This window comes from Arachis duranensis, chromosome 3, assembly GCF_000817695.3.
Source record: "Arachis duranensis cultivar V14167 chromosome 3, aradu.V14167.gnm2.J7QH, whole genome shotgun sequence".
Taxonomy (NCBI): Eukaryota; Viridiplantae; Streptophyta; class Magnoliopsida; order Fabales; family Fabaceae; genus Arachis; species Arachis duranensis.
The window spans coordinates 128,765,651-128,781,975 of NC_029774.3; the positions used below are offsets into that span (position 1 = coordinate 128,765,651).

At 34.0% G+C, this 16,325-nt stretch overlaps 2 protein-coding genes across 5 annotated transcripts; one reads left to right on the plus strand and one right to left on the minus strand.

Moving 5' to 3' along the window:
- The first annotated feature begins 801 nt into the window (after positions 1-801).
- On the plus strand, positions 802-6,691 carry LOC107481857 (phosphatidylinositol 4-phosphate 5-kinase 7). Of its 4 annotated transcripts, XM_021139311.2 has the most exons (12): positions 833-916; positions 1,038-1,103; positions 1,211-1,377; positions 1,475-1,626; positions 1,733-2,803; positions 3,083-3,250; positions 3,401-3,566; positions 4,052-4,162; positions 4,250-4,437; positions 4,870-5,024; positions 5,556-5,724; positions 6,350-6,691. In XM_021139311.2, exons 4-12 carry the CDS (start codon positions 1,610-1,612, stop codon positions 6,630-6,632), a joined length of 2,328 nt encoding a protein of 775 aa, XP_020994970.1. In that variant the 5' UTR covers positions 833-916; positions 1,038-1,103; positions 1,211-1,377; positions 1,475-1,609; the 3' UTR covers positions 6,633-6,691. The 4 variants fall into 4 exon arrangements, with proteins under 4 accessions (XP_015957683.1, XP_015957685.1, XP_015957686.1 ...); XM_016102197.3 differs by having other exon boundaries at positions 802-1,103; XM_016102199.3 differs by lacking the exon at positions 1,038-1,103 and having other exon boundaries at positions 802-985; positions 1,178-1,377.
- Positions 6,692-6,764: 73 nt separating this feature from the next.
- Positions 6,765-7,653, minus strand: LOC107481608 (uncharacterized). The gene has a single exon (XM_016101879.3). It carries the CDS (start codon positions 7,314-7,316, stop codon positions 6,975-6,977), a length of 342 nt encoding a protein of 113 aa, XP_015957365.1. The 5' UTR covers positions 7,317-7,653; the 3' UTR covers positions 6,765-6,974.
- Between the last annotated feature and the right edge of the window lie 8,672 nt (positions 7,654-16,325).

The window sequence follows — 16,325 nt, forward strand, 5'->3', positions numbered from 1 at the left end:
ACTTGTTTAAACAGACCAATGAACTAATCACTAAACCAACCCAACTTAGTTAATATAAAAATATCCTTAAAAAATATTTTAAACGTATTTATCTGAGTGGCCTCCTTTTTCTTTTTCTGGTCACAATTCAGATTGTGAATTTTCATTCAAAGCTATTGTAAATAACGAATTGAAATAAATAATGGAAAAGGAAAACAGCTAGACAGTGTGGACGTTGGATTTCGGGCATCTATAGAATCAGCCTCTATTTGGCCTTTATCCCTTTCGTGTCAAATGCCCTTTCACATACCCCACAATAAAATTAAAAAAAAAAAGTTAGTTAAATAATAATTTAGTTAAATTTATTAAATTATTTAATAATTTTTAATTATTAATTTTATATAATGATAATTTAATTACATTTATCCGTTAATATTACAAATATAAAAAATATATAAAATTAATCTCACGTAAAAAAAATAAAAAGATAAACTATTTATAAAATAAAAGACTTATTAATTTGACAATATAAGATTTTAAATTAGAGATAATGTCAAAATTTTCCAGGATAGTCCGAACTATCCAAATAAAAGTCAAGGTTTACCGTTTACTCGATTGGTTTGTATTTATAATTTAATATTTAATATTTATTTATTTCGGTAATTAAGGGGGGAAAAAATGTAAAAGGCGGGCGTGGGGTTTTGAGGTGGTGGAAAAGGTTGGTACCTTAGCTGCAGTTGAAGAATGAAGAGGGAAAGAAAGAAAGAGAAGTCAAGTTCCTTTCAGGTTATAACAATTAACAAACGGTGTCTGTATTTGAAGAGAGTATATAAATGTATAATCAGCACCTGACTCCTCTTACAGTTTTGTATATAAAATGAATATTTGTGTATGGTGGGGTACTTGTCGCCTTTGCAACCAGATAGAGATAGAGACGGTTACAAAAATCATTCATCACTTCTTCTTTCTCACCTGAACCTGCCTCAATCAATCATTTCTCTTTTCGGTAGGGTTTACTTCCTCACACTGATTGGAACTCTTCTTCTTCCTCTTTGCAGTTTGCCTCCTGTTGCAGGATTTCACTGCCTCTTCATTTTCCTCCATTCATTCATTATCCATCTAAGGTTTCTGTTCAATCATTATTCGTATCCTGATTCACCTTTTTTTCTCTGTTTCGTGGTTTCATCGCATCTGGAAGAAACAGTATCATCTATGTGATTTGCGATTCCAGAGAAACTTAATTTCAAGTCTTTGATGTTTGTGCACGTTACTAGCTAGCTTGCTAGCTTCGTTACCTTCCTCTCGTCAAGTGTTTTGAGTTTCAATTTGATCCTGCCGTAACAATCTTCACCTGGATTTGGAGGGATCTGTTTTACGTGTTGGAAGACTCCAGAAACAGTAAGAAACCTTCTAAAGGTTTTACTTCTGTTATTTTGTAGTATAGTATTGGGAATGGCCTTCAATTTATGATTGTTATATTCTATGTATGTTTCAGAGTTCGCCACGGTGCACAGTGTTATAAAGCTTTTGAAGGCAGAGTTGAATTGTTTCCCTATCATATCTGTGAGTTATATTAACCTTTTCGAGGAAATTGGATTTATCCTTATGGATCAGTGAAAGTCTGCAAGTCATGGAAGACGGTGGGAGGTAATACTGGAAGAAAGTCACAGAACTCCTTATATATCTAATCAATCATCCTGTTGTTTTATGTACTATATGATAGTATGATGCTACTGTTTCTTCTTAATTGTAGTTTTGAAGAAAAGTTGTTTTCTAATGGAGATGTCTACGTCGGTAAGATCAAGGGCATACTGCCCCATGGCAATGGAAAATACACATGGTCAGATGGAACCGTATATGAGGGTGACTGGGTAGATGGGAAAATGACTGGGAAAGGACTGATCATATTTCCTTCAGGGGCAAAGTATGAGGGTGAATTCTCTGGGGGTTTCCTTCATGGTTATGGCACATTGACTACATCGAATGCAGGCGTTTATAGAGGTGGCTGGAGAATGAACGCTGAGCATGGAATTGGACGGAAGGAGTATCCCAATTCAGATGTATATGAAGGCTTATGGAGAGAAGGAATTCGTGAAGGCAGCGGGAGGTATTCTTGGAATAATGGAAATATATACGTTGGGAATTGGAAAAATGGAACAATAAATGGCAGAGGGGTTATGAAGTGGCCTAATGGTGATATCTTTGATGGTTCTTGGTTAAATGGACATAGACATGGATCAGGTGTTTATAGATTTGCAGATGGAGAGCTTTATATTGGGACATGGAGTAAGGGCTTGAAGGATGGAAAAGGAACATTCTATCCCACTGGCAGTAAACAACCATCTCTAAAGAAGTGGTGTAGTTCTCTTAACAGTGAAAATAATGGTTTGGTGTTAAATACAGAAAAACATATGGCTCAAAAATCGAAAGTAAAACGTAGCCTTTCTGAAAAGATTTCAAGAAGTAGCAGTTCAAAAAGTTCACATAACCTATCTCATAGGAGTAGGACTTCTTCATTGGATTCAAGTTGGGGTGTTCAAGATCCTGCTGGTGATTGCATATGTCATGATTCCTTAACCAAATCATCCCAGTCCTTTAAAGAAGCTCAATCTGATGCACCTGGTAATAGTACTAAAGTTTATGAGAGGGAATATATGCAAGGGGTGCTGATTATGGAGAGAGTTCGGAGTTATTCGGAAGTATCTCATACGAACAAACAGCAAAATAAGTTTAGTGTGAAGCAAGTAAAGAAGAGCACATGTATAGACATTTTTGGAGGCCGCAGAAGCCATTTTCTGAAGCTTAATTTGCAGCTTGGCATCAGGTAATTACTTGGTCTAAAGTCATCCTATTAACCATTTCTTGATATCATTTTTCTTTCTATTGACTTGTTTAAAAATCATGAGCTGCAGTGTGTACAAAGTGATGTGACTGATCAATTGGATGAGTTCAACACACTAACTAATGACTTAGCACAGTTGACTAAAAAAAAAATGAAAATTAAATTTTATCATCTTACAGATAAAATGGGTGATTCAGCTTAGTATTATCATATTTTGTTTCATGTGAAAATTATTTTGAAAAAGTTTGGCTGAATTATCAGGTACACTGTTGGCAAAATCACACCAGTGCCTGCACGTGATGTTCGTTCATCTGATTTTGGAGAACGAGCTAGGATAAGGATGTACTTCCCTAAGGAGGGTTCACAGTTGACTCCTCCACATTCTTCTATAGACTTCTACTGGAAGGATTATTGCCCCATGGTCTTCAGGTATTCATTTAACTGTGTGCACACCATGCTTAACCAGGTTATATTGTGAGCACCATAAGTCCGCTCCAGTTAACCATATATAGCTTCCCTTTCTGCATCTTATTTTGTTTTATTATTTCTCTGCATAGTTACACAAGAATATATTTCCAGGAATTTGAGAGAGATGTTCAAACTGGATGCTGCAGAGTACATGATGTCTATCTGTGGTGATTGTGGTCTAAGGGACATATCTTCCCCTGGAAAAAGTGGCAGCATCTTCTTTCTTTCTCAAGATGACAGATTTGTGATAAAGACACTGAAAAAATCAGAGCTAAAGGTTTGCGGTCAGTTTATGTGTCGAGTTCATCAATTGTTGTATGAACTTCACTTTTTAATAGTTCTGCAGTTGGAGATATCATCATATTAGATAGCACATAGACTGCAGAGTGATACAATAGAGTGTGACAAATTTGAGGGACAAACTACATGAAATCTAATGCCAAGTGGCTAACTAGGACCCCAATTGAATGGTGATTTTCAGGAGAAATGCATTTATTTTATGATTTTAACAAACATGCATATTTAGGGAGAAATAATTGATTGCATAAGTTCCTATTTAGGTGGGCCGCTATTTTCTTGTGCACTAATCTGTTGACAATTTTTAAGGCAAGGTTCATGAAGTCCAACATCAGAAGTTCCTTTTATGTTAAAGATAGAGAAGTAGATGATACATTTATGTTATTATCTCTATGGCAATCAATAATGAATTGATTTGTGCATTTAAATGTCCATGGTAATGTACTTTTGGTTCTCTTCTTGTAGGTTCTGCTCAATATGCTTCCTAAATACTATTACCATGTAGGGCATCATGAGAATACTCTTATTACAAAATTTTTTGGGGTACATCGAATAAAACTAAGGGGTGGGAAAAAGGTACACCAAATATCTTTCTCTAGCTCTTTTTTCTTCCTTGTTTGTTAAATGGCAAAGCTATAGAAATTTCCTTATTTTCTCAATTAGGTGCGTTTTGTGGTCATGGGGAATATGTTCTGCACAGAATTGCATATCCACCGTCGTTATGATCTGAAGGGGTCTTCTCATGGAAGATTTACGGAAAAGGATAAAATTAGCAGCCATACAACATTAAAAGATCTTGATCTAAAATACGAATTTCATATGGATAAAAAATTGCGAGAATCACTGTTCAAGTAAGTTCCTACTTTTTGAGAGGTACCTCTGTTGAAGTGAAATGATAAGCAACACATTTTTCTTGAATAATTAAGGAGTACTTGTAAAAAATTTCAAGCTCATATAATGGCCATGAAACCCAAAAGTTAGCTTATAAAGTGAGGGATGCCAAAGCTCATATAAAGGTTATCTAGGTCTTGTTATCTCTAGGTGATATGGGACTCTAACAAGTAGTATCTATTCATATATAGTAAGTTATGATGGATTTACTTTCATATGGATACCTGGCTGTGGCATGTGGTAGCATTGAGTTGTGATTGTGACTAGTAGTGTCAGTGTGTATGAACTATGAACTGAACTATTTATCAGTGGCAACTGCATTCAACCTCTCATTGACTTGGGATTATTAACTTACCTTCTATTTATGACTGGATTTCATTTTTCTGGTGCAGACAAATTTCTCTAGACTGCACTTTCTTGGAGTCTCAACACATAATTGATTATAGCCTTCTGCTAGGATTACATTTCAGAGCTCCAGAGAATCTAAGGGCCTTAGCAGAATATCCTGGATCTTTACAGCAACAGGATAGCTTATCTTCTGGAGAAGGTAATTGTTAAATACACTTTCTATTTCTAATGCCAGTTTTCTAAAATGTGACATAAGAAGTTTCTTTTAGAAATTATTGATTAAATTTTTCTACAGATAGGACAAATGTTTCACTTAATCTATATAGCCAACCATATCCAGGGGGAAAAAGTGTTTTGTTGGTCGCATATCTAGTGAACATATATAACCCCATCTAGTGGAAAAAAGTTTTGCTGGTCATATTTCTAATGAACCTATAACATCTTTTACATCTATAGCTTTTTGATATATTTTATAGCATGTAAATATCGCTCTTAAGAATTAGGTGAGCCTAAGCTCATTAGGCAGGATCCGTCGAACGTTTATAAAGGCAATCTCAGTCATATCCTTAAACAAAGTGAGACTTTGACAGATCTGATGAATCATAAAGTCATGATTTCTGTTTTGAGTTGTTTTACAAATTCGCTACAAGGTTCTTTTTCCTGCTTTTTCTTTTTGAAAAATCCTTTTGCCTTCTATTGAGAGAATTTGGGCCTGCTTTACGTACACTAGATTCAGTCAAGGAAGGGGATGAGTTGATTCTTCCTAAAGGGTTGCTGTTGGTTGCCCATGAACCGGGCTCTGTGAACACTGCACCTGGACCCCACATTAGAGGAAATACGTTGAGGGCATACTCCATTGGGGACAAAGAAGTTGATCTTTTACTTCCTGGTACTGCAAGGTATCTTCTTTGAATTAGTTGTTCTTGTGATCTACACTCTTTTGTTACTTTTCCCATTTCAGCATTCATTAACCCAGAAATTTACCAGTGTTTTCTATAATTTCTTTGGTCATAGAAGCATATAAAAAATAATCAATTTTATAGTTCAGTTTATATTTATATCTTAACAAGAGATATTTGCAGTTTTGCGTGTAATGGTGTGGATGCCACTAACTTTGTGCCATGTTGCACATACCACATGCCAATTAATTTGTAAATTGATGACAAGGACTAAGCATTAAAAGAATGACCAAAATTAACACAATTTTAGAGGGATTAAAAGCAAAATAACCTATATTTGTAGAGACTAAAAACTTATTTAAACCTTTATATATGCCGTATTCGTGTGTTATTTCAAAAAGTTGATGTGTGTCTCTGTGTTTATGTCCATGTGAATGTCTATGCTTCACTGATACCATATCATTATAGTCAGAATGAAAGCTGAAAATATCCTTTTTTCCGTGAATTCTGTCTCGTCCTCTATATTCAATGTGATGTCAATTACTTTCTTATCAACTCTAAGTAAAAATGTTATTGTTTCTTGTGTTTATGCTTTGTAACTCTGCAACCTGGCTTGATTAATCAGGTTGAGAGTGCAACTAGGAGTAAACATGCCAGCTCAAGCTACGCGCAAGGTTCAGAAGGATAAGGTGGAGGCATCAGAAATTGAGCTTTTTGAGGTCTATGATGTGGTGCTGTACATGGGAGTAATTGATATATTGCAGGAATACAATGCCAGAAAGAAAATTGAGCATAATATTAAGTCGCTACAATTTGACCCCATGACCATATCAGTAGTAGAACCCAAGTTATATGCTGAGCGTTTCATCAATTTCTTGGATAAAAAAGTATTTCCGGAGACTCCCTGATATATATATTGCTTTTTTATTATATCCATGTTTGTAAATTCTTTTGATCTGCGAGTCATATCTTTTTTGGGAACTGCAAAATCATATATGATTGAAATTCTGTGATATTTTATAACGAAAACAAGATATTAAGCCGCCTAAAATCCTAAAACTTTGAATAAGATATACCATTGAAATTCTGCAAATATAGCTGAATGTTTCATTATGAATTCTGGTGCAGCTCTAGTTTCCCACTTTTTCTAAACCAGCAATATTAAAGAATGAAAGCATTAAATACAACAATAAAGGTTAAAAGAAGTAAGAACCAGATGAACCTTTCCAATTTCCATGCAGCGGTTGAATTCATTGCATCCTCAATGTACTCTTGGAAGCAATGTCCATTTCTGGTTGTGACATCCTCTCAAGCTCTTCTTCAAAGCATCGAAGCTCATCGATGGCACTTTCCATGACACATTCAAGGTATTCCTCATGATCATCATCTTGTTGCATGGCAGTTGTTACCTTTGCTTCTTTTTCTTCTTGCACTTCTTTATTCTCTTGCTCAATAAGTTCCACACCTGCCCATGCCCTGTATGATTCGATCTCAAATAGCCTCATGAGGTCTTCACTTGTGGAGGGATCAGAGCTCCTTTCTTGTAATGCTTGGTTTGAGAGGAAGGTGAACTGGGAAATGAGGGCTTCCATTTTTCTTCCTATGGTGAGGTAAGTCTGAATTGAATAAGCAATTCTAAGATTGGTTTAGTGCTTGAATTCACAGGGTAAGGAATCCTATCTTATATCATATCATATATATCATTATAAAGTATGGGTATTTTTACTTTTTATAATGTCGAGAATTCGCGAGAGAGTCACATGGTTCCAAATGCATATTGGACCAAGTCTTATGAGTAATAGCTCTAATGGGACAGCAAAATTAGTAAGATAGAATGATTAAATCTAATTATTAGCTCACACTTTATTCAGTTAGATGTTGAAGAAAAGGGTTAGATAAAGGAGAAAATTGACATTGAAATCCAGCTTTTTTTTGTCACCTTTCTTGGGTTTATACGTTCATAAATATTTTATACTTATCCTTAATAGAACATAGAATCAATTTAACTAAAACTTATACTAAATTTAAATTATATGGTTTTCTTATATGATAGTCGATATACCTCATTATTTTATGTGATAGAATTGAGCCGTTGGAGCTCTTTTGTTAACTTGCTCTCATTTGGTAATTATCACCTTTATGCATGGTGCAGATTAAAAGTATTATTTTTTTCCCTTATCAAACTCATTAGCGAAATCTTTGTCACTGTCTAATAGAAAGTTTAGGGTGGGACCATAGGTTTGAAATTTTAATGTTGTTACGTTATTCTGAAATGCAAAGAATGGATGGATGCGGACATTTTGAATGTTAAGTGTAAGAATGCTTCCAAAAACAAAATCACATGTGGGACACTCGAATACATGTGTAGATTATGACAGCCCTAACGTGCACTTGTTTTTGTCAGGGACCCGGGCCAAAATTGGCCCAGACCCAAAGCAGAAGATCTGAGCCCGACCCGAATTTCAAACCTGCAATTCCATCTTCATCTTGCGCGAGACCAAAAACGACGCCCTTCATTGCGACGGCTTCCCTTTGCAAACACGACTAGATGACCGGAAGAGCTCTAGCGAGGTGGACGGCAGCATCTTCGAACTCGAATCTCTTGAATCAATGGACACAGTGTTTGGCAGATAACGTAAACCACTACAAAGTGTAGCAGTTTACCTTGGGACATATGTGAGAAAGAATTGTTACATTTCTATAGCGGTTTCTGAACAAACTGAACAATGAAAAAACTACAGCACTTCTACGGCTGTTTTTTCATAAATGGCCAACATAGGAAACCGTGTGAGTCTATAACGGTTTCTTCACATGAGAAATGTCTATAAATACTAAGTATGGTGTAGCAGTAGATAGTCATTTTTCACAAATTCACAAATGGATAGTAAAGACAGTTTTTTAATTCTAGTTCATTATTCTGAAAAAATTCAAAAATGCAAAAGACACATCGTTAAGTTTACTAATAGTGAGTGTTTTTATTCGGTCATCAAATACGTTATCAAAGTTAAAAACGAGTATATTGCAAAAAAACGGGAGTGTATAGGACAAAATGGGTGAAAAAGTTATTTTACAAGATTCCTATGTGTTAACTGGTGTGAAGTATGAAAAATTTGTATAGGGTCGGACAAAGATATGCAGGTTTTGTTTCATTGTCGATGTAATTTTCCGGAAGTGAAAATATACGAGTTGTATGTCAAGTTGAAAGATGGCATTGAAAGTTCTGGGATAATGTGCCATTTGTGAAAAAACAGAAGAGCCGCGGTTTCTTCATTGTTCAATCTGTTTAGAAACCGCTATAGAAGTGTAGCGGTTTCTTTTCACGCGTCCCAACGTAAACCGCTACATCTTGTAGCGATTTACGTTCAATACGGGATTCACTATACTTTTTCAAATTTTTATAGAAATATAAAAGTTGTATTTCCGTCTGCAATATCCAAAAGTTACATTCTGATAATATTGATTTTCAAACATTTTATTTATGTCCAAATATTAAATAGGGCAAATCACTTATATAAGTCAAGAGGAGAAAAAATTTACGCAAATCAGCCAAATCAAAAATTGGTTCATGAATCAACTAGTCCATCTTTTTATATAGTTCGAATCAATGTAATTCGAACTTCATCTCCATGTAATTCGAATCATACTGATTCGAATTAAATACACACGCACACACCCACTAATTCGAATCAACCTGATTCGAATTACACTCACAAAGTAATTCGAATAAGGGTGATTCGAATTACACCCACGCACGCGTTTCTAAGTAGTTCGAATTTGACTGATTTGAATTACATAAGCTATAATTCGAATTACACTGGTTCGAATTATACAGGGCCAAACGTGTATAAATATGGTGTGAACGTGAATTGATCTCATTAGAGTGAGAAAATGGCTACTGAGGAGAGTTTTGTAGTGTTGGTTCATCACAGAGGATCGATTAAGAGGAAAACACGATCTGGTGTGAAGTTCACCGATAAGGATCCTCTCAGTATTTTTATGAGGCATACAACGAACTATGATGACCTTGTGAATTCTATACTATAGAAACTTGGTCTGCAAAGCGTGAAACAGGTTAAGAAGTTATTCTATCGCATTCGGATCTCAGTGCTACAAGAAATCGTGAAGTATGATTGTTTCACGATCGGGAGTGATGAGGACTTGCAGGCATGTTTCATTGTCATCGGCAGTTTCCCGAGGTTATGACACCTAAGCTGTTGGCGAAGTTGGTTGATGTGGTATCTAGCTCGGGGGGTTCAAACCGGAATACCCACACTATAGGCACGGTAGCCGGTTTTAGCTCCAGACCTATTGGTGCATCTTCGTCCGTCCTTGTGAATGAACCTCTGGTCGAGCCTATCGCCTCCCCGTCGTTCGCTGTTGATCTCAACTGTAGTGGAGGCGGAGAGGTTGGAATAGGGGATATTGTGCCGACTTCTTTACAGTGTGCTGCACCAGCTAGTCTGGGCGATGCATTGCTGGATGATGTTGACGATGATGATGTGGAGCCGGATATCATTGCTGATGACAGTGGCGATGATATTGGAGCGAGTGAGCCAGCTGGGGCTGGAGGTGGTTCTAGCTCTGGCACACAACAGTACCCTCCGCATTTTTCATCTGCAAGTACGGAACGTACCTCTCGTCGAATCGCATGCCCTGCTGCCGTCGCATGCTTGAGATGCATCGCTGGGGCTGCACATATGATGGACCAAATAATTAAAACCACTTACAAAACCACTAACAAAAACCACTAACATAAACCACTTGCAAAATCACTAACAAAAACCACTGACAAAACCACTTGCAAAACCACTAACAAAACCACTAACACAACCACTAACGAAACTACTAATATAAACCACTTGCAAAATCACTAACAAAATTACTTGCAAAACCACTAACAAAACCACATACATTATCACTAACAAAACATAAAAAATCAGTCACATACAATGTTACCAACGTCATTTATCATCAAAACCACTAACATAACATATGGAATAAGTTACCTAATCCTACTTAAAAAAAGGTTACCTACTAACCTCTTCGTTGATGACTTCGGCTTTATGAGCTACTCCATCCAAACGATATAGTCTGTCCGGATTATCCCCATGAGCTGAATATCCTGCTCGAGCCTTTGTTGGAACGAATCTGGGTCATTTTCTCTGGGATTTACTGGGGTATGATAATGGAAAAGTGGTTCGAATGAGGTTGGTTCGAACTCCTTTTATAGCCGAAGCATGAGTAATTCAAAACACCCCAATTCGAATTACTACTAGAGCTAACAAATAAGTAATTCGAATAAGTCAAATTCGAACTACTTAAGAACGCGTGCGTGGGTGTAACTTGAATCACCCTGATTCGAATTAATGTGTGTGTAATTCGAATCAGGTTGATTCGAATTAGTGGGTGTGTAGCGTGTGTGTAATTTGAATCAATATGATTCGAATTACATAGGGATGAAATTCGAATTAGGCTGATTCGAACTATATAGAAATGTTTCTTGGTTGATTCATGAACCAATTTTTGATTTGGCTGATTTGCGTAAATTTTTCCTCCCCTTAGTTTATATCAGTGATTTGCCTTATTAAATATGAGAATGGATAACCTATTTAAATTTGTGATGTAATGCTTAGAATTAAAAATCTCTTATTATGAGATTTGAATGTAAACCTTAACATATTTTAGGGGTAAAAATGGTGCCCAAAAAGGCAAGAACCAATTGATCATATAATTAATAACTTTTGAGTTTTGACTATACGTAAACAAAAAAATAGAATAACAAAAATGCTATGCTTATACTAAAATTATAGTCTATGTTTTTATATAAATACATAGTTTAATTTATTTTCAATATATTTTTAAAAAATTTTTAAAAATGCTATATGCATTTTAGGAATATTTGAATTTTTTTTGTATTTTAACCTATATTTTATATTAATAATTAATTTTAGTAACTAATTTTAATATACATTTAACATAATTAAATGTATACTAAAATTAATTATAATTAAATTTATAATTTTTAGAGAAAAAGATAAATAGGTCCCTAACGTTTTGCTCTGTGGACATTTTCGTCCCTGACTATTGAAAAATACCTTTAAGTTTCTGACTTTTACAAAACTTGGACAGATTAATCCCTCTGTTCAATTGTCTCCGTCAGATCCAACGAAAAAGTCTGATGTGGCTCCCGTAATGCTTGTCACGAGTACGCGTCGCCTAGCAGACTTCCCTCTCACGCGTACGCGTCACCATGAATTTAACAAATCCTCATTTCTTCATGAATTCTCCACTTTGCATGCTTTTTTCCATTTCTTTCAAGCCATTCTTGCCTTCAAAACTTTAAATCACTCAAACAAACATATCAAGACATCGAATGGGAGAAAAGTAAATTAAATTTAGCAATTTAATAGCCTAAAAAACATGTTTTCAGTCACTAAGCACACTTAGGAGAAATTCACATAACCATGCTATTTTAGTAAATAAATGTGAAAAAAGTTAATAAAATCCACCAAATTCAATACAATATAAATCATAAAATTAGTTCATCAACTTTTCCACACTTAAACATTAGCATGCCGTCATGCTAAACTCTTGTAGTTCATCAACTAATATGCAAAATGCATCTACCTAGTTGGTTAAAATGAATCAATCTCCAAGAACATATATGAACAAGTAGGACTAAGATAGTATGATGATTTATGAATTCCACTAATTCAAATCTCAAAATGAAGTATAAATATACTTGCAAGAAGAAAGCTCGTGAAAGCAAGGAACAAGGGATTGAGCATCGAACCCTCACCGGAAGTGTTTGCACTCTAATTTCTCTAGTGTTTGAGGGTCGATTCTCTCAATTTTCTACTAATCTTGCTTTCTAAAACTTGCTCTTCTTCTACCAATCAACATATATTCAATGCATGGATACACATATCAAGAGGTCTTTTCAAGGGTTGTAATAGGGTTAGGGCTAAATTTAATTTACTTTTCTCCCATTTGATGTCTTGATATGTTTGTTTGAGTGATTTAAAGTTTTGAAGACAATAATGACTTGAAATAAATGAAAAAAAAAGCATGCAAAGTGGAGAATTCATGAAGAAATGAGGATTTGTTGAATTCATGGCAACACGTACGCGTGACAAGCATTACGGGAGCCACGTCAGACTTTTTCGTTGGGTCTTGGACGGAGGAACTGATCTATCCAAGTTTTGCGAATGTCAGAAATTTAAAAGTATTTTTCAATGGTCAGAGACGAAAATATTTGCGGGACAAATAGTTAAAGACCTATTTGTCATTTTCTCTAATTTTTATTATGCAGCAGTCATATTATCTTAATTTAAAAAGATTAGACATTTATATTTTTACTATACAAACTTTCTATTTTAGAGATTAATTGAGAAAATATTTATCCATTTAATTTGCTTTTTTTTAGTAATACAATTATTTGTACTCATAAATTTTATAAATATTGACAAAAATATCCATAAAAAACTAATTTTATATCTATGAAAGATGGGTTTTATGTAACAAAAATATTTAAATCTTAGATTTTTGTTGACGTTTTAATAAAATTTTTAAATTACACCATCCTTTATTATCAATATCAATTTCACCACTATCTCATCTTTTTCAAATCTCAAATTTTCACATCCCTCCATTACCACCATTATTAATTCATTATCTTTGGACAAAATCTTGTACTTTTTTTCTCAAAGGGTCTTTATCACTCTCTTCTTTTCGAGACACTCCTAAAGAGAAGAAAATCTTTCAGCCCTATTTTGGATACCTTCTCGTGAATAAGATTGAAGATAAGAACTATGCATATGAAGTTTTTGTGTTGTTTTTCATTCACTAAAACAAATTAAAAATAAACACAGCAGTTCACTCTAATATCATCGTCTTGGTTGGTGGTTCTATTCGCGGCGAATGCGACGGCGGCATGGAAGCCGCCGCAAAATGCCAAGAGAATGAACATCTCCAATTACGCCTTTGGCGACTCAAAGAAGTACGAAGGTTCATCAGAGTTCATAAGATCTGGTACCATATGGGTTCGTCCTCACCACCAACATCACTATCCACATAATCTGGTATGGCCACTGGGAGCGCAACCAAAAGAAGATCATCCCCGAGTTCATCAACCCAATCTCTGTCGTGAATGCCTCTCGCCGCTCCATGGCGGCGAGGTAGCGCATTGTCGAACTCTACATGGCCCAAACCGGCGCTAATATCTCCAAAACCGTCTGGCTCGGCCAGGAGAAGAACGACTGCTTCTACTCCCATGACAGTCTCTCACGCGCCTCTCAATCCAATCCGTCATCAACAGTGCCATAGCCGCCATAACTAAATCGCCGCCACAATAGGAGGATGAGCAGTTATGTAATGGAGGGATGTAAAAGTTTGAGACTGGGAGAAGAAGAGATGATAGTGGAGTTAACGTTTAGGATAAAAAATAGATAATTTAAAAATTTTAGAGAAAATACATCTCTCCTCTTATACGAGATGCTAAAATGACATTTTCCTTCCCTCTATTTATAAAATGTATATTCTCCTCCCTTATAATTTTTAAAAAACCTCATTTTTAATTCATTTTAATTTTTTTTGTGTTAACTAATGTTAATTTTATCTATTTTCAAAAAAATAAATTATTTTCTACAAAAATTTTCTTTAGTAAAATTTTTTTTTTTATCATTAAATTTTGCTTAGCAAAATACTCTTTAATAAATTATTTTTTTATTAATTAAATTATATTTTTACCAAAATATTTTTTCAAAAATTAATAATTAAATTTAACAGTAAAATATAAAAAAATTGTTAACAAAAATTTTGATAAAATTATAATTTAATAATTAAAAAATTATTGAAGGCTATCTTAGAAAAAAATTTAATTATTAATTTTTTTTAAAAATATTTTGATAAAATATAATTTAATCAATAAAAAAATAATTTATTAAAGAGTATTTTGGTAAGCAAAATTTAATGATAAAAAATAATTTATTTTTTCTTGAAAAATGGATAAAGTTAACATTAATTAACACAAAAGATTTAAAACGGATTAAAGAGGAAGTTTTTTAAAAGTTTTCTGGTTTCCTACGGTATCTCTCAACCCGACAGTTCAAGGACTAATCCGTCGCGGTACTGAACTTCATTTAAGGTTTGCCGCTGGCCAATGAGTTGCTGCATGCACAAGGCAGGATTTGAACCCTCCGATACTTGCTTAAGTGGACTAGTGAGCTAATCACTAGACCAACTCAACGAGGTTAGTTTTTTAAAAGTTATAAGAGAGAAAAATATACATTTTATAAATAGAGGGGATAAAAGTGTCATTTTAATATCTCACAAGAAAAAAAATAATATTTTCTCAAAATTTTATTAAAGTTTTTAAAAATATAAAATTTAAATATTTTTGTCAGATGAATTTAATTTTTATGGATATAATATTTTTTAACGAATCCTTTTATCGGTGTTTGTAAAATTTATGTGTACAAATAATTATTTTTTCTTCTTTTTTATATATGTAATTCTATTTTATCTGGTGAAGCAAATAGAGCACATTAAAGACAGGATAATATTCGTACATAAACCAAACACATATTAATATTCTTTGAAAGTCCCAAAATAAATAATTGTTATATATATATAAATCGAATTTAATGAATTTGATTTAGGTCTTTTAGTACTAAATCGAATTAAAAAGATTTGAATTAGTAGCGTTTCATGTATTTACATAAATCGAATTTATTGAATTCGAATTAACTATTATACTGCTAAGGGCCCATTTAAAAAGTTTCAAAAGTAATTTTTTTTGAGCTTTTGAGTTATAAAAAGTAGTGATATTAATATCTGGGTACAATTTTTAAAACCAAATTGCGGCTCTCTAAGAAGGCATTTAGGAGTTTATAGAGAAGTTAAAAAAATGATTTTTCTCATAATACTTTACTTTTTATCACATTTCTATAAAATAAGCATTTTTAAAACTAAAAATCCAAACACAAAATAACTTATTTATAGCTACTTTTAATATAGTTATTTATTGTTTAAGTTTTTTTTTTTTGTTGCCCACGGTATCCCCCATCCTGACAGACTAAGGACTAATCCGTCGCGGATCGGAACTCCATTTAAGGGTCTGCTGCTGGCCAATGGGTTGCTACATGCACAAGGCGAGATTCGAATCCCCGACACTTATTTAAGCGGACGAGTGAGTTGACCACTCGACCAACCCAAGTTGGTTTATTGTTTAAGTTATTTTTTTTCAAAATGAGTTTAATTAAGCTGTTTACTCAAATTAGGCCTAAGTCAAATCTACTTAATATTAATATGTGTTTGGTTTATGTGTGTATATTGAATTTGGATCATCTAAATTTTAAATTTTTACTTTAGAAAATAAAATGATATCTCTTACAATTGAGTGTTTTTTTTCTCATATTTTTTTAATCCCGTTTATGAAATAAATGATAATAAATTATATTTTATCCTTTAAAATAAAATTTAAAATTTAGAGGATTTAAATGAGTGTATATTGCCCTTAAAAGACAGTTGACCGATAATTATTTTCACAACACAAATAAATATAAATAATAATTGATATTAATGAATGTAATGAGAGAGAG

Bases quoted from the DNA above. Each gene is read 5' to 3' on its own strand.
- LOC107481857 (XM_016102197.3), top strand. The intron at 3,251-3,400 runs GTATTCATTTAA...ATATATTTCCAG, and splicing joins TATTGCCCCATGGTCTTCAG to GAATTTGAGAGAGATGTTCA. The intron at 5,025-5,555 runs GTAATTGTTAAA...TACGTACACTAG, and splicing joins TAGCTTATCTTCTGGAGAAG to ATTCAGTCAAGGAAGGGGAT.
- LOC107481608 (XM_016101879.3), bottom strand. From the start codon at position 7,316: ATGGAAGCCCTCATTTCCCAGTTCACCTTCCTCTCAAACCAAGCATTA.